Genomic DNA, 27,606 nt, shown 5'->3' with positions numbered 1-27,606 from the left:
GTAATTGAAATAAATAATTTTTAAAAAACACTTTCAGGCTTACACCAGTCAATTTATATCCCTCGTCATGTTTGCACTTGTAATGTCAGAAGACAGAATTTCTATGAGAATACGGCGTGGTGAAATTCTGAAAGGGTTGAAGCAATTGCCAGGTACTTTTTAGATACCACACAATGTTTCTTTACAAAAACTATTTTTTCATATAATGTATTAAAACAAGTCTATGATTCTATTTAAATAATTAAGTTATCAAACAAGAAATTTCATAATAGATGAAATATGTACATGTTTAATGCATATTTTCATTACTGAGACTTTTTTATTTCAGAGCTGATTAAAGAAGTGTTAAAGCTTGATGAAGAAGTAAAAAATTTGGCAGAAGCTCTATTTCAACAAAAATCTGTGTTAGTTATGGGAAGAGGCTACAATTATGCAACATGTTTAGAAGGTGCCTTGGTAAGTTGAAAAAAAATATTGCTTTAGTCTGCTATGGAAAATAGCATGCAAGAAATATCTCTAAATATACTAAATATATTCAACAAGTATTTCCTTTCAAGACGAAAGCTTTTTATGATTAATTTGAGATGACCTTTTGCAGGAATTTTTGCTCCTTCCTGTGTTTTTCAGTCTTTATTTGACATATTACAATAAAACCTCCCATATCTGATCAAAATAGGCTCACCATACCATATTTTAAAGTATGTCAAATAAATATTTTTATTTACAATAATGATTTATTTATTTACAATAACCCCAGAAGGCATGAAATGCACTTATACTGGAAGGAAAAAAAAAAATAATAGTCAGTACGGGAAGCACTTCGCATATGGAGCCAGGTCGAAATCCCCAATAGTGGAAGCAAATCTTGCGTAGGAGGCACATACAAGTTCTGATGGAAGACTGTTCCATATTCTTGCCACACGGCATCTATATCCGTGGAAAAAGCAATCCCTTCTAGCCATTGGTATTCTTATTTGGAAGTGATGCCTACGTAGGTTAACTCGCCTGTCTATGATCTCAAAGAAAGGCTCTCTCGATGGTAGATAAACAATTTGGTGGACTAGTTTGTAGCACATCTTCAGATCTGCAGCGATTCTATGCCATTCCAGTGAGTGTAAACCCAGAAATTGAAGTCTCTGGCAATAAGAAAGACCGCTCATGCCAGGTATTCGTTTAGTAAACTACCTCTGTGGCTTTTCGAGGAGCTGTATGTCCTTGATTTTGTAAGGGCTCCATACTTGCGAACAGAACTCCAGGGTCGGGCGAACGTACACACAGAAAGCATATGACAACGTATGCGCATCACACTTACGGTATGCCGTACGTAACATATATGAAATTCTATTAGCTTTGCAGACTATGCCATGATAATGATCAGTGAAATCCAGAATGCGGCTCATTGCAATACCTAAATCCACGCATGTATCCAATTGCTGTAACGTTTCATTACCTAGTTGGTAATATTCAGGATCTGTGCGTCTACCTAAATGCATTGATCCACTTTTTGATGATGAAATAGGTAGCATATACTGACAACTCCACTGGAAAAGTTGTTGGCATGCAATTCTTAAGCCCCTAGTGTTTTCCACTGGAGAGAATAACTTCACGTCATCAGCGAATTGCAATAGAGAGATGGGTGACACAGCCTGAGTAATATCGTAAGTGTACAAAGTAAATAAGATCGGGCCTAACACCGATCCCTGGACAACTCCGCTTGGCACCTGACATTCTCTAGACATCACGCTGGCTACGCGAACCTGATGAACTCTGTCTGACAGCAGTTCTTGAATTATCCTCACAACTTTATCCGAAACCCCCATGCAAGCTAGCTTCCTCAGTAGTAGCAATCTGTCTACTTTATCAAATGCCTTTTGGAAATCGACGTAAATTACATCAATCTCTTGTCCAGAGTCTATAGCACTCTCCCATATATCATGACAAATCAACTGCTGCACTGGTAAGGAGCGGCCAGGAATGAAGCCAAACTGAACTGAGTAACTGATTGACAATGCATCTCTCAAATTTTGCAGGATATATCGGTTAACGATATTGGGCGATAATTATTCGGATCTGCCCTGGAGCCTTTATTCTTATAAAATAATGTATGGTAAGACCTCCTTCAAGGCGCTGGCACGTATTTTATAATACCTTTGATCTGAGTGCAATCTATGCATGGATTTGCTACAAAGAAGTTGAAAAAAAAATTCCTAAAGGAACTTGTCTGACAATACTCAAACAGAAATTGGGAAAATGCTAACAGTGCTTTTTTACGTAAACAAATTAAAAACCCACACATTGATGTTCTGCAGAAAGTGTAAAAATCGATTTTGAATCTTGGCTTCACAATGCTTTACACAATGTTCAGACTGCTAAGCGATATATGATCGCTATATGCTTTTTATTTCTCTGCGAAGTCTAAATATCTATTTGTTTCCTTTTCTGTGATGGATTATTCGTATTATATAAATTAAATATCAGTGTTTCCAAACCTTTTTGATGTCGGGGATCCCCTGTAGTGAAGGCCAATGCACAGCAAACCCGCTGTAGCGTCTGAAGGTCAATTTTGATGTTCCCCCATGCAATCTAATATCTATTGTGTTTTTAGTTTGCAAATAAATCTCTAATTTTCATATAAAAAATGAATATATTGCTGTTTCACTATATAAAATAGGTCATTCATGCAATGGTAGTAAATGAAAATGAACCCGTGGACCTGTTACAAAGTAGGCTACTTATGGACCACCGGGGTCCATGGACCACAGATCGGGAAGCACGTATTATAGTCTTTTTTTTTTATTGAGATTTTGAATTTTTAATAGTTCCTGAAAACTTACGACTTGAAATATTGATATCCATGAATAATACGTAATATAAATTCGAAAAATATAAACATACGATTTTTTTCACAGGGTTGGGGCTCCAGGGTCTATATGACACTTGTTTTAATCCAAAATAAATCGATATTTATAGCTGTATGATGCATTTTTGCAATAGCAGTCAAAAAGACCGCTCCGGTAGTTCTAGTGTTAAACCCTGGTGTAACAAACTTTCCTTTCTACTTTCGTATTTTCGTGAGAGATCGATGAAAGTAGAAAGGAACTCTATAGTCAAAAGCAATAGGACACTCACTCACAGCTGATGGATGGGACAACACGGCTCCTACGTCATGTAAAACTAGCGTCACACTCAAGATGCACTCTACTTTCATCGAAGTAGACCAATGAAGATGATGTAAAGCAGCTGTTCTCAACCTCAACTCGATAATAAAAATCCATGAATTTGATAAACAAAAAAAAGAGGCCTAAAGGGTGCTGCCATATAAATAATATATTAAAAAGGGCTCTCTCCTCGAGTTAAACAGGGCTCAGCCATAGAAATTATACACTGAAAAGGGCTCAGCGAGTCAGAAAAGATTGAGAACCGCTGATGTAGACAATCCTGTCTTAGCAGGAGAGGAAGTCCTTCCAGAAAGCACAGTCCATTTCCAACATGTGTTCTTATTCAACAACTTGTACAATGGTGTTAGCATAGAAGACATATTTAGAAGAAATTTGGCATAATAGCTCAGCAAACTTATAAAAGACCTTGGTTCATCTGTATTCTTTGGTTCAGGAGCATTCTCAATGGCTCCAGCTTCGTTTGCACTGGATGCAGTCCTTCTGAATCGATTCTATATCCCAGATATTCTACTGACTGCTGCATGAACGAGCACTTCAAGGGATGCAGCTTGATACCAGCTTCCTGCAAAGTACACAACACTTTGCTCAAATTCATTTCATAAATGATCCGAAACAGAGCTACCTGTTATTAGCAAGTTGTCTAGGTAGCACAACACATTTTTATTCCCTTGCAAGAGCTTGTCAATCTCTCTGAAATATTGATGGAGCTGAGGCTATCCCTAAAGGCAGTCTTGAATACCTAAGCAATCCTCTGTGAGTTAATTACTAGTAAGTCCCTGGAAGCTTCATCGCCAGTTCCACTTGATGGTAGGCATTCAATAAGTTGAAAGACTAGTGAGCAAGTCCTTGATCTTGGGTAACAGATACCTCTCGTATCTCTAGCGGCATTGGCGGTGAGCTTGAAGTCACCACACAGGTGAACCGTTCACTTTCAGGACTGGTACTAAAGGTGTTGCCCATTCTGATGATACTTGTTCCAAAACACCCAAATCTAAAAGTCTATTTCTTCTACCACCTTGTGCGTGTAAGGCATGGGGTGAGCTTTGATGAATTTTTGTGTAACAGTCTCTTCTTTTCAGATGAACCTTCACATTTTTAACTTCTCTAGGTCCCCTGAAAACAGCTCATGACTTTTTGCCCACCCTGTATAACAAGATTTTCACTGCATGTTTCATATGTATGTTACTACATTAATTTGCTAGCCTTAAGGAATCAGTCATTTTTCTTTAGAGTATTCGTTGATTTTGTTATTACAATTTGCTTTTCATTCCACGTTTTCATAGAAAATAAAAGAATTGACGTACTTGCATTCAGAAGGCATCTTAGCTGGTGAGCTGAAGCATGGACCTTTGGCATTAGTAGATGAGAAAATGCCAGTTATTATGATTGTAACAAGGGATCCGGTGTATCAAAAATGTATGAATGCTTTGCAGCAGGTAAATTTAGCTATTGGTTTCAGCTTAATCATATAATACAAATTATTTATAACAAAGTGAAGTTTATATAGGTAACTTCCAGAAAATTTGAATTCTTGTAGCTAATAATGCTTTATCAAAATCAAACTTTCTTGTGCCAAATATTTTTTCCAGGTAACTGCTCGATCTGGTCGTCCTGTCATAATCTGTGAGAAAAATGACCATGAAACTCAGAAAATGGCCTACAAGTATTTAGAAGTGCCACATGCAGTTGATTGCTTGCAGGGTGTTCTTACAGTTATACCTTTACAGCTGCTGTCTTATCACATTGCAGTTTTACGAGGATGTAATGTAAGAATATTTTCACTTTATAGATACTTGATAATTAATATAGCTAGCATACTCTAAGCTGCATAAGCTCAATGAAAGCAACTAAAACTTCAGTATAATATATATTGATAACTGGCTGTGTGATGAGAGGGTCTGGGTTATAATCCTGGCAGACAAAATCCCGACAAGTGACAATTCCGACAGGGTTGAATTGAAAATTTTAGTTTCACTGTATTAGCTGCACTCACACGCTTTCTGTCGGGATTTGCATTTCTTGCAGTGGTGGGGTGCATATCAAGATGATAAATTGCTATCAACTAAATTTTGAAATTTAAATTTTCTGTGTATAAGCCACACTTCCCGCTTTGTGTCTGGATTTCTATTTCTTGCAGCAAGGGCCACCAATCTAGATAATAAATTGAGATCACGTAAATTTTGAAATTTTAATTTTCACCGTGTAATCTGCACTTCGTGCTTTCTGTCGGGATTTCTGTTTCTCATAGGCTTTAGAATGCATATCAAGATAATAAATTGTGATAAATTTAGAAATTTATTTGATGTTCTGACTTGGCAGAAATCCTGTTCCCATGACCCCACAGTGAGAGCTGGGAAGGCTTTAGCCTGGAAAATAACAGTGTATAATATATGTATAGGGTGGTAATTGTCAACCACCCAATTACACAGAGTTCAATACCCGGTTCGTCCTTGTCAGAAAACTTTCCTGATGCAGGGGTACCTTGACCGCAGCAAAAAATTGCTACCGCAGGGAGTCCCCCCATCGAGGGGTTAGCGCACCAACCTGTCGATGAGTATAAAAAACAAGTCTGCCGTTCGGAATTGGCAATAAATTGTAGGTCCCTGTCTAATTAGCCCTCGTGTGCAGAAAATGACCGTGGTGCGACAAAAATGATCAAACCCAATTACACATGTGATTCCTTAGGAAAAACTAATATGGGAAAAGTGTTTCCAGTTTTAGGATCAGACTAATATTAACAATGTTATGTTTTAGAATTTTGTGACGTGTCAGTTTTCTAATGGGTCAGTTACGTGCCAAACCACCAATGAAACTAATTCTTCCTCAGCACAGGGTTACAGAGTTTTTGAAAAACGAATTGAAGTTTTCAATCCTGTTAGAAGACAAGTTTGTTCATCTTTCATGATTGGTGCTTTTTCTTTTTTGTGAAGATTTATGTTATAACTTTGTTTTGTTATGTAATAAATTTGACCACTATATTGGCAAATTTATCACCGAATTCGTAAAGTGTTAGCCAAATGACATCTTTTTTAAACATTGTTTTTTAAAAATTGACTTTTTTTGCCAAAATGTGTTTCTTTCTTTCACTATCAAGTCAAATTTTTTTAGGGTACGCATACACGTACGCACTATGTGCATGTAAATGTTTACTGCAGGATCATTATTTTACGTTGCTGTTTTAATCAGATTATATACTGATCAATAAAACTGTAATATTTTTTGTTTTTGAATTTTCATCAAAACTGTTATGCACAAAAGGCTTCAATGAAGGATGTGCAAATGGTATCTTGACGAGGTGACTAGTGGAAACAGAGTAAAATAACAGCGATTCACACAGTCAAACTTTTAATCAAGCTAGTTATTAAAAAAAGTGACATATTCAGTATAATTAGTGGTTTCAGATTTTTTCTATTATTTGAATCACGTTTTCATACAGATTTATACATGGTGCAACAAAGATTTTTAATTTCCTTGTGTTGTAATTGATTTTTTATTGCCCTGAAATGTTACAGGGTTCATATAGTCCTTGAAAAAAGTTCATTTTTAAGTCTTTAAAAGTCCTTGAAGAATTATTGCAGTCCTTGAAAAAATAATCATTTTGAAGTGCTAACTAAATAAGTGCTTGAAAATTTTTTTGTGTGAATTTCTTCCATCAATTTTTGTCCCCCTTCAATCAAATCCACCTATAACCCATGTTCCCCTGGGGCGAAAATGAGTAGAGTAAAAACGATGAGGTACAAGACCATTTAAAACAAGACAAATGGCCACGCATACCCGCGATAGATTTTTCTGGACTTAAAAATGTTTGCCTGAAATCTGGTAGCAAAATACTGCACTTGAGAAATTGCTTCAAAATATTTTAATATTTAATATATTTTAATAATTTTTATATTTCTATTTCATTTATTTTATTTCAATTAATGAATGTCAGTTGCATATTATGTTGACCATATATTCTCAATAAATATACAGTAAAATCACCAATTGTCACCAAAACTGATGCAAAGGTAAGCAATGTCCCCAATTATTGCTAAAATTGTCAAAAAAATAACCATCGGTATAACATGAAGTACCATTGCATTGAAGTGGATTTGAATGAATTCTATGGGACAAAAAAAAAAACATTAACATGACGAATATGTGAGATGAATATTCATATTTAAAGTCATAATTATAATATAGCATTGGAAAAATAATTTTGATACTTATTTAATTTTATAGATAATAAAAATTCAATAAAGCTTTCTTGAAAATACAGGAAATAATGGGACATTTTTATGAAAAAGCCAGAATGGCCAAAATTACATGAAAATATGAGAATGTCCCAGGAAATAAAGGACATATGGTCACACCACTTTCTGATTTTTTTTCATGGAAGGCAAATTTCAATACCGCTTGAAACACATGATTTCTGCTTGCGAATGTCATTTGTATACCAAATTAAATTTTTTTAAAGCATGATCTCTAGAACTTAATATTGTCTACAAGTTGAAATGAGAACTATAATTGAAGGGTCAGGAGAAAAATGGTTTCAAGTCCGTAAAACAAAATTTTTCTTCAGAAATATGGTATCGCTTTCACATGTCACAAATTCTTTTTCTACTGCGCATGTGGTAGACTCTGATCGCTTTTTCCATCTGCACACTGTGACTAAAATCATTTTCCCCCCTCCCATGCCATATCTTTCTTCCTTTACTACAGTACACTGAAAGCATTTTTGTTTTTGCTTCTGGTGTTTTACGTTGTCGAGAGACTGTTCCAAGCTATAAAAAACTGCAAAAATATATATTTTTTTTTTAACTGAAACCATTCCCTTCCCCAACCCTTCAATTGTTATAAAATTTATGTATTTTTAAAAATTAGCATTTAAACTCTAATTTGTAAATATTGAATATAAATATAAAAAATCCAATTTCATTTTTTGAGAAGATCACAATTTTTATCAACCACAATATGAATGTCCTTGAATTTTTCGATTTTGCCTATAAAAGTGCTTGAATAGTCCTTGCATTTTACTTTCAAAGAGTTTAAACCATACGTTGATAAATTTTTAATGTACCTTTTTTAACGGAAAGATTTCGACGATTTCAAAATTTATTTCATCCTGCATGAAAATCATGCAGAACTAGGTCATTTTTTCAGATGAAGTTTTATTTGGTTGCATATTTATAAGGGGCTGGTTATCTTGGGCCCTCTAAACAGAGATGGACTTTAGGCTCTCGCTGTTCTAGGCATTTCTAATTTTGCCACCCCTATGAAATGCTCTTACGTTGCTTAAAAATTGCTTAATTTTTTTTTTTCTGAAAAATCATGCCTTTTGCCCCTTTCTTATAGCTCTCAACTTTCAAAATGAAAGACATTTCTTATTATTTTTTTCTTCTAAATATGGTTGTGAGCATTGTTTCATACACACAATCATAACATAAATGGCCATGCCGTAAAATTTTTTAACTCTATTTGCTGGACTTCATTAAGACAATTTTTAAGTGCTTCATTAAGATCACTAGTGCTCAGATATTTATGCCCCTAAAGATGAAACGTCATTGCTGATAGGTAAATTCAGGTTTTTTTACCTATTGGCAACGACGTTTCATCTTTAGGGCATAAAAATCCGAGCCCTAGTGATCACTCAACAAGCTTATGTTAATCAAATTAGTTGTGGTGCAGAATTACAATCAAAACCCATAGCGCAACCATGGTCCCCACATTTTGCCAGTCTGGCTGTTTGACCAGATCCGATTGTCACGAGGCCCTTTCTGCATTTGAGATCCCTGGGCCCATACATTAAGACGGCACTGGCCCTGACTACCTTAAACTGAAGAAATATTTTCAAAGTAATTGTTTCATTTATTTTGGCCCCATGTTTGTGTTTCTGTTGGCCCATTGTACACCGAATTAAGCTGTTGTGAATTGCCAAAATTGTTCGCCCATGGGCTTCGTGGGGAGTTCTATTTTTTTCTCATAATGTTTGATAAGTTGAAGACCACTGGATAGATAGTTGAAATTTCTTTTCATATAAAAAAAGTAAAACTTATTTTTATAAACAGTACAATTTGAAGATTGAGTTCAACATATTGTTGATTCCTTTTGCAAATATTAAACCAATTACAGAAAAAAAGTAAATCTTAAAAGTTTACAATGTTCACAATGTAAAACAAACAAAGCAGCAATATATTTGGCATAAACAAGTTGAATACGGTTGCAGCAGAATAACAGGACATAACCTCTGGCCAACTCATTCCAGAGTCAAAATTTCATGTAAATGTGTCAAATAACTTTTTTTTGTTAAAAAAGACTTTTCTCTTACAGACATTCAAAGTATTATACTGCAAGAAATGCATTACAATGTGACACTATAGGGTTTCCCTGATTATACAAAAAAAATAATCCTTGTTTTTTTAAAGCCTTGAATTCTATGTCCTAGTTGCTAGATATACCAACATAAATATTGTTGGGCTTTCGATTACTTTTCGTATCAAACTTTTGAAATTTCTTATTTTTTTTACCAAAACTCATCAAATCTGTGAAATTAAAAATTTGTAAACTATCAAGCAACATCTTGCAAGTCGGAACAAGCTTGCAGGTCAGGGCTTCATGAAAATGTTGGCAGGTTGTAATTCGGTGCCCCTGAATGGATCTCATTGATTTTTGTGGTTTAACATTGTAAAATTTGCAACACATCGGTAGCCCAAGATATATCCAGTGTGGGGCACCACTGAAATTCAGCGAATTGAATCTGGGGACCCCCATGGGGAAGTTTTCTGGGGATACTTGATGAATCTCATTTGTTTTTTGTTGCTTTATTATTATTTTCATTAAAATTCGCTTTTTTAGTAGGCTGGTGCTTTCACACGTCCCTTTCCCCTTTTCCATAGCATGCTGATGAAGTGGGACGAAATAAACAAGATATGTCCGGGAGAGAAGTGGGGGGGGGGGGTTGGCCGCCAAAGGTGGCAGGGGGGCAGAGCCCCCCCAGTATATAATATAAAATTATATATAGCAAAGGAAGCAGGAGTTCCACAAGGATCTATATTTGGTCCTTTGCTATTTATAATTTTCATTAATGATTATATATATAAAAATAATTACTCAAATTATTCTGTATTTTGACTCTTTATTAGATAAATATGAGGTGAACCAATTTAAAATATGACCCAGAATACCAGCTGAATTGAGTTTTTGAATTGTAATATAGTGGTTCACATTGTCAAAAGCCTTCAAAATATCTAAAAATATTGCAGCAGTAAATTTTCTCTTGCTAATGCCATTATAAATAAATTTTGAAAAGGCCAAAAGCTCATTTTCAGCACCTCACCCTTTTATAAAATTAAATTGGTTTTTAGCAAAAAATGTATAGAATACAAAAAATTATGTATTCAAATTAAAAGAATTTTTTCAATAAGTTTAGATAAAACTGGTACAATTAAGATGGGCCTATAATTCAGCAGAGAATTTTTATCACCACCTTTAAAAAAAAAGTAATAGTGGCTCGTTTCAGTGATTCAGGAAATGCAGCATGTTGAATAGAGGTATTTATGATATTTGTGATAAATGTGACATTATTTGCAGCAAACTCTTTAATCAAATATATATTAATTCCATCGTAATCATACGAATTAGTTTTAGAGAAAGAATTTAAAGTATTATATACCTAAAGATAGACTACGTCAAAAAAGTCAAAGAAATTTATGGTAGGCACAAGGTATTTTTTAAAATCGTCATTGTTACCAAATATACATATTGTGGCTTATATGATCAAAGTGAAGGTTGAATTGATTTGCAGGTTCTAGAGTATCAGCAGAATCTGGCAGAACAATAGCTTTATTTTGGTTTTTCACAATACTGTTAACAAACTCCCATTTCTTTTTATTTGTATCACATTTCATAAACCGTTGCTTGTAATATTCATTTTTAACTAATTTTAATATACATTTTAAGCTCAGTGGCTGTGCATTGATACTGTTCTGTAGATTCTGTCAAGAGGATATTTCTGCATTTTTTATAGTTTTTCTACTAACCATATGTAGCAATTTGTTTGTTATTGTTATTAAATTTATGTGTTCTTCTATTGCAATGTTTGAAATTATTTTTAGTTCAATACAAATGCAAAAATTTTATATTTCATATCAATACTACTTCTCCAAACACCAACTCTGGCCATATCGCTATATTGCAATTTACTGCCATTAGTGAGATGGGTTGGAAGTGAAGGCGCTGTCGATCTGTGGTCGCCTCGAGTGAGTTAGGGAAAATATCTTATCTATATCCTCCTTTGGGTTCGAACCTGAGACTCTGACAACAACCTTCACAATGGTAGATGAGCATCTTACCACCATGCTACTCGGGCACTGCATATCAATACTAGCATTATCCCATCCCTTCAATTGTATTTATAATTATTTAGAGAATTAGAAAGCATATTTTTATTGATTACTGTAAATTTTTATCCAGCAATCAGAAATTTTTGAGCTTGGAATTGTCATGGCTCAATTTCATAACTATGGGAAAATGATCAGTTAGGTTATTAATAAGTATTCCAGAAGAAATAGTGGATGGGTTATTTTGTGATTTAAAAAAAAAATTGATGCATGTGGATGTATCTCTCTAGTAGGTTCATTTATCAGGCACTTAAAACCATATCAGCTTACAGTTCAGGTAATCATGGACGTTAATACTGTTTGTAAAAATGTATATTTAAATCCCCAATAATTATAATATCGAAATTAAGGTTGGATAAAACAGATTGGAGCTCATTAAAGTCAGCTATTGTGAATTGGTGTTATATATTGTGGTTATATATGTTAAATTATAGTACTAGATATGATTATCACTGAATCCATTATGCACAGAGGCCTGGGGGCAAAAAGGGTTTGCTTGTGAAAAACATGTTTATATTTGTTGTTTTATTTCTTTAATAATTGAATTTGTTTTATGGTAAATAAATAGGTGGACTGTCCACGTAATTTGGCCAAATCTGTGACTGTGGAGTGAGAAATTCCAAGTATTAAGGAAGATCAGTTTCTTTACTTTGCAAAGAGAAAACAGCCAGGTGTTTGTGACATTCCAATTTTTTTTCTTTTGAAGATTTTTGTTTTTAAGGGTTTTTCCTCACTTGTTTTGAAATTTAAAAAAAAAATCTGATTCAATTGTACAGGTGCATGTGTATATACAAGTATATAGAATATGTATGTTCAAATTTGTAAGTAAGAAAACTTTAATGGCGTGAATGAGAGGTGTTTTAATCTTTATAAAAAAATATTTTTTCAAAAAAATCAATGAAGGAAAAATAAGAATTTTTTTGTTTGGTTTCTTTAGAATTTTATGAGAGAATAAACATTTCACTTTATTTTGAGTTCTATTATTTTGCTGAGGATTGATATAAACTTTTTGCACATCCGTACTAAGCATGTACGAGGTAAAATCTGAAGTGTGAAAAAAAAATGAAAGTTGTGAAATGTTTTATCAAACATGACAACTATTTGAAGCATGGGAGACGACGGTCACAGGAATCACTTTATTGCAAAGACAAGCTCACCTCTGGGGAATGTGTTTTGAATCATTAGAAATAAGGGAACAACAAAAGGTTTTCAGTTCTGTGCACCAGACGGATCAATGGTTTGCTCTACCAAAACAGACTGATCAGTCAAAATGACAGGAGATAAATTTTCATTTCATAATTTATCAATGTTTGAATATACGTATGAGTATAAGTGAGCTACATAAAATATGAGAAATAAAATTTTTTTACTGAAATTTCATAATTCAATTTCATTTTTTAATATTTAACGAATAAATTCCTCAATGGATAACAAAAAATTATTTACATTCTAAACATCATAACTGTAGCTGCATTTGTTCAACACTTTTTATAATACCTTTTTGCTACAATAAAAATGCAATTTCCTCAGATTTCTTACCCATTGAAAATGTATCGCTTGGTTTTCCTGATCTATAGAGGTCTTTTTCCTGATACAATAGCATTTTTGGTCTGTAAAATTCTGATATCTGAACAAATGAGGTTCTGTAAGCGCTTAATCTAATTTCAACAAGAAAGTTTTCCAGTTCTTTTGCAGCATTTGAGGCCAAGTCAAACATCATAGCAAACGTGCACTGGCAATCTGCATACAGGTACTTGGGCGGACTGCTTTCGATACATTTGATCAACATCATACTTCGTTTCGTTGTAAAACACATTAGTTTGAAAATTTTTTCATTTTGGAGTCCAAGTACACTGCTCAAAACAATTAGGGGAGCACATGGTTTTAATAAAATTACGCAAAGATGTATACCGATAAGTAACATAAAATGAATCATCCATAATTTAAAGCCTAGCAGGAAACGGAAGAAAACTTCATATGTAAATCAAAGTTCATGACGTCAAAAACCAGAAAAAGGAGATAAGGGCAGAAATCGGGATGTTGCAGAAACATCTGTTTCACTGCCGTAACTGTGAAATTCGATTGCGCAGTATTTTTTTTTTGAGACCACGGTGACTTGAGGATGTCTCAACAACGTGATTTACCGGAATCCATGGCATGGTGTGTTATAGGCAGACTGGAATCCGGGCAAACACAACGTAGTGTCGCGGACGCTGTTGGAGTCGCCAGAAGTGTTGTTGCAAGGCTGTGGAATTGATACCAAGAAACAGGAAATGTTAGACGTCGACCAGGGCAAGGTCGGTCACGTGCCACTACAGCAACTGATGACCAGTATATACGGTTAACAGCTTGTCGAAACAGAACAAAGAATGCTACGCAGCTGCAAAGACGGTTGCTCTTGGCAACAGGACGAAGGGTGTCCAGCCAAACAGTACGTAATCGGCTTCGTGAGGGAGGGCTCTATGCATGTAGGCCAATGGTCTGCATTCCGTTGACCCCACGCCACCGTGCGGCCCGAAGAAGATGGGCTGCTGAACATCGAGATTGGGAGCAACATGATTGGAGCCAATTGCTGTTTACAGACGAGTCCCGATTCAGTCTGGAGTGTGACACCCGACGTGTTCTGGTATGGAGGGACAGGGGCACTCGAAATAACCCCGCATTCGTTCGTGAAGGGTCACAATACAGACGAGCTGGTTGGATGGTATGGGGTGGAATCAGCATAGGTGGACGTACGGACCTGCATATCATTCGGAATGGCACTTTGACGGCCCGAAGGTATGCAGACGAGATACTGCGACCTCATGTCATCCCTTGCGCTGGAGCCATTGGAGATTCCTTTGTTTTCCAGGATGATAATGCCCGACTGCATAGAGCTCGTCTGGTGGAGAACATGCTTGAAGCTGAAACAATACAGCGTATGGAATGTGATGATCACATATTTCCAAGAGATTATGATCAGTCTGGGGAATATTTTAACATTTCAGTGCATTGAGTCTGATGGATGAATTTTTCCCTTTTTCTTACCCTGGTAAAAACACTCAATGTAACATCTTTGTTTTATCAAGCATTTTTACCCTTTTCATAACAAAATCTTGTTAAATTTAATGCGAAATTTTCTTTTTATCTTTCATTATTATACTTACCAAGATAGTAATATTCAGCTTCAGTTTTTCAGCAAGTATTAATGAAGTGAACCAATCATCAAGTGGTCACATTTCTACTAGCTTTTAGGCCTGATTCTGTGATTCTCATTGTAATATTTTTGGCCTAATTATAGTTTTTTTATTTTATCATTAATTGATCAGTAAGGATGCTTTCAATTAACCGAAGTGAGAACATCTGTATTAGAAAAAATTTGATGGCATTATTTAGCTAAATATTTGCTGTACATGCAATGAAAGTGTATATAACATTGGCAGTCCAATTGATCAGTCATTTTCGAAAAAACTGGCAATATTACTGAAAATGGTATGAGTAGGTCAAAATGACCAGCTTAGTCCTAGTGTTAATGCAGTTTATAGAAGCAATATACATTTTCAGTATGAGCAATCTATGTTTGATTACATGGCTTTAATCTCACACAAAAAACAATTTTTTTTTAGTTTCCCCTGTAATAATAAATTAACACATTCAATTCGAGAAAAAATTCTTTTTAAAAAGTAAGTCTCATTTTGTGAGACGTGTGTGCTTTCTTGATAAATTTTTAGATAACAAGATTATATATTTACGATGGGTACATTCTTGCCTTTGTTGGTGCATGTATTTACATTATATACGAGTGGAAAATTTTAATGAAATATATTGATTACAAAAATAATTGTCAGTTTTAATGCACATGTTGATAAATATCTTCATATAGTTGGACCTCCCAAATTTAGATACCCTAATCCAGACACTTTAGAAGTCCCTGGTTGGAAAAAGAAAAATTTGGCTTATTTTTCTGTACCTAAATTCTGTGTTTGGCCTTTCACACACACACACATATATAGTATGAAACGACCAGGCATTCTATACAATGCCTGGTCGTTTCAGGCAAAGTATGAAATACCGGTTTTATTCTATACTTTGCCTAGGCATTCTATAGAATGCCTATCTCTTTAGGGGCGGTATAAAATATTACATAAAATTAAAATTTCACAGAATTTTCTTTTTTTCCGGAAACTTTTCCCTTTCGCTCTCGTGAAAAAGGATCTGTTGAGGGGCGGTATAAAATTTGTGTAGCGGGTGCTAGAGAACAGTGATTTATATGTTTTATTTCGAAATTCCACTGGCAATTGCATCATCTGGAATTGCGGCAACACTTTTGGATGGTGGTCGAACAGTGCATTCAGCACTGAAACTGCCGTTGAATTTGCAAACCACTGAGATGCGAACATGCAATGTCACCAAAAATTCCAGAATGGGCAAAGTTCTCCAAACATGTGAACTTATCATATAGGACGAATGCACAATGGCTCACAAAAAAGCATTGGAAGCACTTGCAAGATTTGAGGGGAAATGGACAGCCCTTTGGTGGAGCACTCATTTTATTGTCTGGTGATTTTCGACAAACTCTGTTGAACAAAGTCATACCACGTTCAACACCCGCTGATGAACTTAATGTGTGTCTCAAATCATCAGTTTTATGGCAACATGTAAAGAAATTGACATTGAAAACCAATATGCGTGTTCAACTACAAAATGATGCATCCGCCGAACGTTTCGCAAAACAATTGCTGGATATTGGGAATGGGAAGATGGCAATTGACAGATCTACACAATGTATCACATTGCCAACAAACTTTTCTAAGACGACATCAACCAAAGACGAATTGATTCAAAAGGTTTTCCCAAATATCGCGCGGAATTACAAAAATCATCAGTGGCTCAGTGCACGTGCTATATTAGCAGCTAACGATGTCAATGCCGTCAATTTCAGCATTCAAAACTGAATACCAAGCGAAGCGACAACGTATAAGTCCATCGACCATGTGAATAATCATTTCAGCATTCTATATTTACAGAAGACAAATCTCAACGATGATTCTTGTGCGTGAAAGAAAAGATGATTCGATGAACGAGATCAAACACTGATCACATGCACCATGAAAATTGCGACAAAAATGACTCGTGCATCTCTTTTCTGGACATACACGCATACACAAATTATACATCATGTTGTGCAATGGGAAAGGAAAGGAATTTAAGTAATTGAAAAAAAGTATTTTAATTATATCACTATATTTATTTTAATTTGCGTGGGTTTTTTTTTTCATTACTTTTCCGCACTGCCAACGGTAAAAGCCACCATCCACCCCCCTCACCCACGGAGAACCTATGAATTCATTGAATCAGAATTTTAAGCTGATGCCTGGCCCTATTTCGGACCATAAGGCTACCGGCACACTACGGTTCGGCTGGTGCGGTTGATCTTATCAGCTACCGTGAAATTTAGCGTGGAACACACACTGCTGTTAACAACCGGGGTTTTTTTTATTTTTTAATGTTACGTGACATCTCTGAATTGGGTAAATTATTTTCGCCAAGCTGAAGTTGGCTATTATCATGCAAATTCGTGCTCATAAGTTGCATTGTAAAATCCCTTTTAATGGACCCCCCCCCCCCCCCCCCAGATGTGGTCGGTCACCCCCTCTTTTACGGCCAAATAATAATTTACAGTTGTATAATATATAAAAGTATGTATTTTAAACTCCTGATTAACGGTCACCTTCTCTTTCACGGACGAATTTTTTAGTCCTGTCGGCGTCCGCAAAAGAGAGGTTTTACTGTATATACCAATGAAAATTTTCAGGTAATTAAATTATTTAATTTTCTGTAACAATATTTGCCGTTTGAAATGAATTCGGAGTTGAAGAAAGACAACCCAAAAGAGAGTTGACCCATTTTTGACCACTCTTACAATTCGTGACCAAATCGCACAATTTTTTATATATGATGACTGGCTATTCAATTAACATATTTTTGAAGTTTCAAAAAATTAGACATGAATTTAGCACGTTTCTCTTTGTAATTAAAGTAAATTTCCAATTAACTAAATTTCTAATTAATGGAAATTAATCATGATAATTATAATTTTGGGAACCCCATATGACAAAAAAAATTATTTCTGTTGATGATCAGAAAAAAAATTCAGATAGAAAATCGGAATGAAATTTGAGAATTTCATGTTTCAAAAACTCTTAAAAAAAATCAAATTTCATTGTGAACAAATTTTAAAAAACACTGATAAAACACTCATTAGACCTTTTAGTTCATTTCATGAAAACTTTTATGTGACAAATATCTGAAAAGAATATTATACAAAGCATCGCACAAACGCAACGTTAGTCAAAAATGGGTTAAAAAGAAGCACTCATCAATTATTTTCATGAGGTTAACGTCTCATACATGTATATTATACACAGACGTACTGTTCGGTGTTAGCGAGGGATCGATCCCCCCTTCCCTTTTGGATCCGCACCTGTGCCAGGGAGTGCCAGCGGCCAACATTTTAATAGATATTTGTGCAATAAATTTCTCTTTGATTAAATTCAATTCAATAAGGAGAAAGGGTCTCGCTCTTGGATGAGGGTAGAAGGTCCTGGAGAAAAGTTGGGGGGGCCAGCAAATATGGTGCAAAGGGCCATTGGGCAGAAAAAAAAAAAATTGACAACCACTGGACCATATATTTTAATTTAATTTTTTTTAATTTATTCAGTCATGATATAACGCTTTATAATTATACTAAGAACATCCAACATCCATCAATGGATCATTAGCGGATTCGTTCTGATGAACACAAAGAACATAATAATGAAAAACTTCATAAACACTTTGTTTACCATTTTTCCCGATCAGTTATCAGATGATGATTTTCTCCAGATGGTGCGATGACACGAAGGGAACGTAGTGTCCTTCTTACGAAATCATTTAAATACTTCTTGCTAAATCCGTTTGCAGACACAGATTTATGGCTTTGCCACGTGCTGGCTATTCGAATTGCTCTGCCTTTTTCGCGATATAATTTAAAGTTCCTGACCATGAATTACTAAAATTTGCCGCCCTCCGAACTTGCTATCCAGGCTCGTTTAACACTCTGTACATACAGCACCAGGGCCGCAACTAGGGAAAAGCAGGAGGGAATGATACCAGGGCTGTCTAAAGACTATCATGGGCCCCCGGGCCAAGTGGTTTTTCGATGACCCAACCTGGTAAATCCTAGAAAATTTCAACCGGTTCTCATTTTTGTGAGGCCTCCGGGTCATGCCCTGGTGGGCCCATGCGTTAAGACGGCACTGACTGATTCTCCGAGCCAGAGGGATACGCAAATGTTATCCTTTCATCTCTCCCTCAATATTGAAAGGGGGTGCCAAAATGCGTGCTTGTCCCGGCTGACCACGCATGTCGTTGTGGTCCTGTTCATCAGTATGTATGTTGCAAGGTTTAAGGTACATACAGGGCCGCAGCTGGATACTTTTTTAACTGGAGCTAGCAAGCTTTTGGCGTCCCCGTATAAGGAAAGGTTAGAAGGAGTGGTGTTAAAGGGGTAATTCGGCACCCCCTCTAGTTCAGCACTCGGTACAGTGGACCCGTTCTCCCTAGTTGTGGCTTTGTGTGTGTATGTAAATCAAAAACTGCTTGAAAAGAACGTTAGGTGTGAAAATTGTCTTAATGCACTCGATATTACCCGCATACAACGTTTTGTCTAGATCAACGGTTCTCAACCTTTTTTGACCCACGGGACGGAGCCCTTCCCAGTATATAATTTCTATGGCGGAGCCCCGTACACTTATTTTTCATTTTTCATCAAAGTTACTGACTTATTTTTTATATATTATTCAAAAATAATTTTTTTTTCTTCAAATTTACTGGTTTTTTAATTTTCCTCGAGTGGCCGCGGAGACCCTGGGAGTTCACACGGAGCTATTAGGGCTCCTTGGAGCACCGGTTGAGAACCGCTGGTCTATATGGTTTTTTTTTAATTCCAAAAACAGATACAGCCACATTCATATTCGATACAAAAATAAATACCAAAAAGACAATAATGAAAGCAAAACACACACAATGCAGCTGTCAGGGACATATCCCCCCCCCCCCATTTAAAATTATGCTTTTAATAAATGTTTCAAAAGTTTTATATGGAATTTGCAAATATAAAAATTTATTCCTTCAGATGTCTAATTATTTTTACTTCTAGTAATTTTTTATGAATTTATAAGAAATGGTTGGGCCCGTGGTAATTTGTACTTTTTGAGTGAGGTACTAATTGTTTTTTTTGCTAAAACGTTATAATTGGGATCCAATGCATTTCATTCAAGTATTTTAAAATATATGTCTCGGTTTTAACAGCATAATCATGTTACTTATAACAGAGTTTTAATGTATGCTCATGTAGGAAAGCAAAAAAATTTCACTAGTTAGAAAAATTTAATTTTTTCGTCATTGGTTTTTTTTAATTGTTATCAGTGCAAAAGCGCCAAACAAAGAATTAGCTTCTGTCGAATAGAACTTCACAATACAGTTCTTCGAATTTGTCTTTTCCCCTCATTTTCATGGCAACCTGAGAAGGAGAGCAATTCCTTTGTCCAGTGCATCCGAAATCCCATCACCCTCCTTGTCAAACCACTTAATAGACAATGGAAGACAGCAACCGCAGGTCCAGCCGAATAGTCATCAGGGTGTTCAAACCTTTCCAATACATGATGGCAGCTTTCCGGTTACCCCAACCGTCCAAAAAAATGTGGATTTTCTCGGTTGAAAAAACTGCCCTCAGCGGTTGCAGTTGTATCTGTGCCAGTGGCGGATTACCGCACAGGCGCATGAGGCCTCGGCAGAGCAGGGGGCCTCCAAATAGTTGTGTGCTTCATCCTACATATGAATTTACATGCGCATCAACAAATCTCTTGAACTAAGTACAGTATCTGCTCTCCATTTTTTTTTTTTTAATGTATACTGTAGGTATAAGAGTTATGGAAGAAAAACGGGAACTGAAAGAAAAGAACAATTTACAAGACGTAGCTCTCAAGGGCCAGTTCTTCCCCGACAAACAGAGAAGAGACATTGTAAAGCGATCATTCAGGGAGGGTCATTTTCAAACAGTATTTCCCTAAGGGCACAAGCAGGAGGAGGGGTGAGAACAGCAGGTCCTAATGTCTGTCCGAAATGAAAATTGGTGTGAAGGCATAAACAGATGTCTCATTCCACAGTATTAAATGCTTTTATGGGCGCCGATAATACGACAGCTTTGGTGTAAGCTTTTGTATACAGTATAATGGATGGCAAGATGGCAAGCTGCGACATCGACAGGAAGAGACACTCGTACTAATTAAAATGAATGTAGTAGAGCTCTTATTTTGATTTTGTCTCCCACTTGTTTGAATGAAATACTATAAGCTGGTTCAAACAACATATACATTTGCAATCTATGACTGGAACCATACGACCATATGACAAAAAAAAGTGGGGTTTGAAATGAATGCTGAATGACATGCATTCTGAATCACGTGATTTTTCTGTTTCTCTTTTAACACTCCCTCCCCGGCTGAAAGAAATCAAGGGGGTTTCATTTCCTTCTTTCTAAAAAAAAGAGCTACATTTTTGGATTGGTCAAGGAGGCTTGGGTAGACAACATCTTTGTGTCAGACCGAAAAGTGTTTATTGTTAATGTGTGTTATGGTAATGAAAAAAATTTTCATGCCGATCCTCAAGATTTCCTTTAGGATTTAGATTGCAGAATCTCCAAAAATAACGGTAAGCAAAACTAAAAATATATAAATTATCTGATAAATTTTTATTTGAGCATTTCAATTCAACTACAGTAGTCTCTCGAGAAATTCGGTCGTGCTCTAATCCAGCACGTCCAGGATATTTAGGTGGTGTGGTGTCACTTTTCTCCTGATGCCCTAACCCCTTAACACGTTCTAATATTTCTTAATTGCTGATCAAGTCCTGACTATGTCTTTGCACGAAATTTCATATATTATTTCAATGGGTTTCTTCAAAGTTAATCCAGAAATTTCGGTAAAATCTGGCACACCGTGGTCTAATACGTACCGGATTAGCGAGAGTCTACTGCAGGGATCTTCAACCTTTGAGGCATAGCAGGCCATATTGAAACATTTTATAAAGTACACGGGCCACAATGTTATACTGTGGCATTTTTCGTTATTAAACGAAGCGGGGGGGGGGGCATAATATAGAAGATTTTTATTCACTCTGAATACATATAATACAAAGGCAAAGGCCACAACAGGCAGAGTGCCCAACGAGGTGGCTGAAAGAGAAAATAGTAATAATTAATATAATAATAGTAAAAATAAAATAGAATAATTTATAAAACAAATTTATAAACAAAAAACGTTTAAAACAAATAAAAAATAATTTCTAAAAAAAAATTTTTAAATTTCTTTCATTGACAATAATTTTAATTCATTCTGAACTAATTTCTTCCATTAAAAATATAATTCTTATATTTACTCTGATATAATTTCTTCCCTCTATTCCCTCTATTGAAGAAATGTTTTTCTATTAAATATTGTCAGTATCTTTATATCAAATCAAATATATTATATTTGAGATATTATCAAATCTTTATTAATCAGTAATATTAAATTACTAAAACTATGACGGATCTCCATTTTTGCCGTGTGGCTGAAGGCACCAGGATGGACATCTTAGATTACTAAAAATATGATGCAGAATTTTACTGGTTTTTTTTTTTTTTAATGGGAGTGTGATTATTTTTCATCTAGTACCAGAGAATATCATCATATTTCCTTATCTTATTTTTGTGTTTATGGTTTTGGTGATGCAAAAATAAAAAAAAGGTTATGATTTTCATAATATTGTTCATTTTAGTGAACCATCTCGTTCTTATTAGGGCCAAAAGGGTGCAGTGGTGGATAAACACAAATTTGTGGGTGGGGGTGGTGGTTGTGACCATGTGTTCAATTTTTCAGGACGGTTCTGATTTTTTTTGGAGGAAATTCTGAATTTTCTCCCTTTTTTAAGCAAATTTATTTTCTTGGTTTGTTATTCAGTCAAAAATGTAGAAAACATTTTTTTTTTCCATTTAATTTTTCTGCTCTCGGGGGGGGGGGGGGGGTTGACAGCCCCTACCTTTAATCCGCCCCTGATAGGGGGGCCTCCAGATCAGGTTGCGCCTGGGGCCTCCCAAAATCATGATCCGCCACTGATCTGTGCGTTGACAGAATAAAACTGATGCCTTCCCCCCAACCTCAACCGCCTGCAACCGCGCCGTAGTCAGGTCCCGGCCTAAGGCACCAATGGATTCATGTTTGAGAAGTCTGCACACTTTTCCGGACGTCTGGCTTGCTCATTATTCCCTAGTGTTGACAAAACAGAATTTTGCTTAAAAAAGGACACCATTAACCAAATGTCCTTGTCATTTTCTTCCCACATTTCTTGTATTCATATACCCATGTTATTTGCGTTGTGTTGTTCAAAATCAGAGCCGGCACCGATGCCCGCGGGGAAATATGGGAATTGCGAACGGCGGGATGTAGCTTCTTTTCTCCTCGGAACCAAATATATTTCTATAGGGAGAGGAAAAAATCGTTTTGCAGACCTATGCAACACATGCGTTCAATTAACAATATTATAGCTGTCGGTCTTTTTACTACTCAGCGAAAAGAGAGCCGCTGATAGCATACACAAGTGTGCAGCCTGGCTGTTCCTTGAATAGATATGCAGTGTACCTACCATATGAAGGGGGAAAAAAATCGTTTCTGTTGTACTGCTGGACCTCCTATGGTGTGTAAGTTTTTTTCCGTTCATCTCTGTCGGATGACCAGCTACAGGTAGAGAATCGAACCATTCCTTGCCGTTCGTGTAAGATTGAACTATTTATGCCAAATAGTAATAATCACAAATTTGCTCTACTATTGTGGAATAATAAAACGCTCCTATGTGAGCAAAAAACAAAAAATGCTCAAGATTTGTTTTTTTTCAAAGTTCAAAGGATTTCATAGTGACATACTGATTCAACTAGATTCTACCCCACGTAAGTTTGCTTTTATCTAAAGGACATTTTTTTTTTTGCTTTCTTTTGTGTAATTAACGGTAGAAAAGCCATCCGCTGTCGTTTAAACTGGGAATGTTGTCAATAACTTTCAAGTTCAAATCTTAAATTCCGTAAAATTGTTGTGCAGATGTCGACGCCCAATTTCCAAGTTCGGCATTTGACCCCACAAGGGAAAGGCTGACATGGGAACGGGTCTGGTACAATTACCATAATTCTTTGGGGGTTTTCAAGCTGTAAATTAACTACAGAAGAGCCCGTGAAAAGTTTTGCTTGGGGGGGGGGGGCATAACACCAAACATGGCCCCCGCTCCGTCCCTTGAGGGATATAAGCGGATTACCTTGCGGCTGGGCCATGCTGGGAGAACTCTCCTGACATCCGGGCCAAAGCCACCGGGTCCGTCCCGCCGGGACCCCACTCCATCCCAAGCAGCCACACTCCGGGAAGCTCCCGGAAACCTCCGATGGTCAAGAAGGAGCACAGGTGGACCGCCCGCCAGATCTCCGACCCAGCAAAAACATTCCGAGGTTCTCGGCTCTCTTGTCCACGAGAGAACACCCCCGTCCGCCACTCATCGCTCAAAGGAGCAACAGAACGGAACCGAACGTCCGTCCCCCTCCGGCAGCCCGTCCCCACCAATCCATCCGCAGATGGACCCGTGGGTTCTCGGTTGCCAATCACTCGCTTCAGCTCCTTTGCCACCTGAAAGAAAACATGCATACATGGCACATGGAAGCACTGAACAGAAATGACAGCAAGTGCTTAACATCAAGTGGAAATTGTCAGGAAAAAACATGACAAACATCGCAGTTCTGTTAAATGAGCGGGACAGAAGCAAAAAAAAAATAGTGATATGGTGAAAAATATTCCCATGAAACATCAGTCCATCCGATGCATATCCAGGATTACAGAGCAGTGGGAATTCGAGAGACTGGACACAAAATAGTCTAACAAAACATCACAGTCCGGAAAGGGGGGGGGGCAGATGCGACAAAAGTAAATACTGGACCCCTTAAATTAGAAAAAAGTGTAATGTTCGGGTTTTGCGCGACGCCCGTCCTTAAATCCACCTCCTACTTGGGCCCGCCTAAAATCCCAGCCTACGGGATGTGAGGGCATAGCCCAGCCAACAAAATTTAAACAACAGATATTCACTGACTAGCCAAGCATCTCTTTAGTGTCACCCCCCCCCCCCGTTCCCCAATTCTTGCTTTGCCCTCAGTGGAGAAAACGGTTGAGGCTGTCAAAGAGAAATGAGAAAAAGTGATTTCCGCTGTGAAAGTGAGAGCCCCTCTTATTAGGAGTGTGACAGGAGCGGTCGCACCGTGCTTTGTGGGCCCCTGCACTCACGGTAAACTATTGGAGGCTTTCATGAATTCTGAAATTACTTCTTGCATTAATTCTGAAGTTTCAACAATTCTGAAATATCCCCCCCCCCCCCGTAAATTCTGAATTTTTATTGGTGCAGGAATTATTTCTTTCAATTATTTTTGATTCATCAAGTCCAAAATTTTTAACAGTTTCAGGATTTTTTTTTTCTCATTAGTTTAAGATTACTCAGTGCTGAATTTTTGCCAGTTTTTGTGTTAATTTATTGAATTGTGTATTTAACATTTTCTGTATGGATATTTCACAGCATTCTTGTATATTTTGAAACAATGGATGCCGATTCTTTCCCCCCACCAAATATATAAAATCGGGCAAATATTTTTCGTGTCTGAAAATGTTGAGAAGCACCGGGCCCCTTAGGTAAGGGCGGGAGTGTCGTCAAAAAGAATGGGACCACCCAGGCACGGCTCGGGGTCCAAGAGGAGTCTCACAGAAATTAGATCTGGTTGAAACTTTCGATAATTTGCCTAATAGGACCTCAGAAAAATCACTTGGCCTGGGGTCCCATCAAAGATCCTAGCGCAGGCAGCGTTGGAGGATGTGTGGGGCATCTTATACACTTATATATGGCAGGGGTTCTTAAACTCCCCCCCCCCCCCCGCAGCACCTCTTTCTCTAATCAACGCTTATCCGCGGCTCCCCACAGAGCAGTTTAACAGAGTCTCTTCGAAAAACTTTTGCAGGGTGCCGCGGCACACAGTTTGATAACCCCTGCCTTACGTATTTGTATCACTTTCTGTTTTCAATGTAAGCTTCCCCAATATTCTGAAACACTATACTCAAATGTTCCGCGACTTTACTCTGTGGTGATGGTTGTCAATTTAAATTATCGGAGAACTTGAAACGCGAATCCAAGTACTAAATCATCAACAATCCAATCCAAAAAAACTGTAAAATACATATTTGTACAATAGAATTATTCGATTTCACAATACACATTAGCATTCAGTGCAGTCTTAACGCATGGGCCTACGTGGGCACGGCGCGAGGGCCTCAATAGAAAAGGGGCCTCACAAAAATGAGATTTGGTTGGAATTTTCTATAATTTACCTGGTAGGGCCTCAGAAAAACCACTTGTCCCGGGGGGCCCCCATGGTGCTCTTAAGACGGCCCTGTTAGCATGGTTTTAAAGAACTGACGATCAAAATCATCGATTGATGATTAAACCCATTTTCCACCACTTTATCGGTTTATAATAGAATTTCACAGTTTTAATGTGAATGTTATGAGGGGCACAGGCAGTGCCGTCTTAAGGCATGGGCACACCCGGGCGCGGCGTGAGGACCTCCGGCGAAAAAGAACCTCACAAAAATGAGATATGGTTGAAATTTTCGAAAATTTGTTTGGTAGGACCTCAGAAAAATCACTTGGTCCGGGGGCCCCATGATGCTCTTAAGACGGCTGTGGGCACAGGGCATCTGTCCCAGAGACATTTTAAATTAACAGAAATTGAAAAATATGGCACCTAAAGGTATTTTCTTTCAATATTTTAAATTTATTGAAAAAAATAATTTTAATTTTTGGTTGTTTCGAGCAGGGCCGTCTTTAGAGCGTCATGGGGGGGGGGGGGGGGCCCAAGTAATTTTTCTGAGATCCCACCTGGCAAATTCTCAAAAATTTTAACTGGGTCTAATTTTTGTGAGGCCCGCATTCTCTTGAGGTGCCCGGGTGGGCCCATGCGTTAAGACGGCTGTGGTCTTGGGGCAGACATGGTACCCCTATACCCCCTCCGGCATAGGTTTGTTACATTTTACCGTGGTAAAAATCTTACCACTACTGCAAAAGTAGGTTGAAGAACGGGTCATCGCTGAAATCAAATAGATTCGAAACAAAAAAAACGGGAGACACTACTTCTAAAAAGGACGTATGGTCAGAGGAAAATGTATGTAAATATCGTGGCTTATACAGAGAAATGACTCGCATACTTTGAGCAACACCAATCATTTTTGACTTCCGGCGTCCCTGATCGATACTGTGATGAATCAAGACGAAGTTGTCAATTACCCAACGGAATTCTTGAATTCACTCAATTTGCCAGGTATGCCACCGCACATTTTAACACTGAAAATTGACATGCCTATCATTCTTCTCCGAAACATCAATCCACCACGACTCGGCGATGGTACAAGAGTTTCGGTGAAAAAGATGAACAATGTCATCGAAGCTACAATTTTGAATGGGAAATTCAAGGGGGAAGATGTATTGTTGCCACGTATTCCAATGATCCCAACAGATATGCCATTTGAATTCGAACGTTTACAGTTTCCGGTGCGATGTGTTCTTTACCCAAGAGTTACGCGCTCCTCACACGGGGATATTAAAATCGAGCTAGAGTTGCTTCAACTTGAGAGTCGAGTTGCCCGTTCTCCCTCACACGGCGATACTAAAAAAAATATTCAAAGCCCGGGAAACAGTAAAACCAGCACAGTCGTCTTGACTGTGCTGTTTTCTTTCTTTTTTTGCTAAAAGAAACCTTTTCTTTTTTTGCTAAAAAGAAAGGTTTTCCTTCTTATCTTCCGGTACTATCTTGTTAACCAGGTGAGGAAAAATCGAAACAAAGAAATAAGAAAAATATTCGTTATTTACTTTGTATTATACGTGAAATTGCTACAGAATTTCAGTTCACAGGTAAATACA

The 27,606-nt window shown here is 37.0% G+C and overlaps 1 protein-coding gene across 4 annotated transcripts in view; it reads left to right on the top strand.

Annotated features, from left to right (window-relative positions):
• The window catches only part of LOC149086558 (glutamine--fructose-6-phosphate aminotransferase [isomerizing] 2-like), a 222,453-nt gene extending 209,928 nt beyond the window's left edge, over positions 1–12,525 (top strand). For all 4 annotated transcript variants that reach the window (XM_089256034.1, XM_089256032.1, XM_089256033.1 and 1 more), the window contains 5 exons: positions 38–152; positions 329–456; positions 4,463–4,615; positions 4,769–4,945; positions 12,126–12,525. In XM_089256034.1, the coding sequence (XP_089112160.1) occupies positions 38–152; positions 329–456; positions 4,463–4,615; positions 4,769–4,945; positions 12,126–12,170 (618 nt within the window). In that variant the 3' untranslated portion in view covers positions 12,171–12,525. The remainder of the gene's footprint in view (positions 1–37; positions 153–328; positions 457–4,462; positions 4,616–4,768; positions 4,946–12,125) is intronic.
• The last annotated feature ends 15,081 nt before the right edge of the window (positions 12,526–27,606 follow it).

Source organism: Pholcus phalangioides, unplaced genomic scaffold, assembly GCF_987345545.1.
Source record: "Pholcus phalangioides strain wild (caught in Gottingen) unplaced genomic scaffold, Ppha-v1.0 ptg000004l_1, whole genome shotgun sequence".
NCBI lineage: Eukaryota > Metazoa > Arthropoda > Arachnida > Araneae > Pholcidae > Pholcus > Pholcus phalangioides.
Note: the sequence above shows the minus strand (reverse complement) of the source record. Positions and strands in the feature narration are given on the sequence as shown.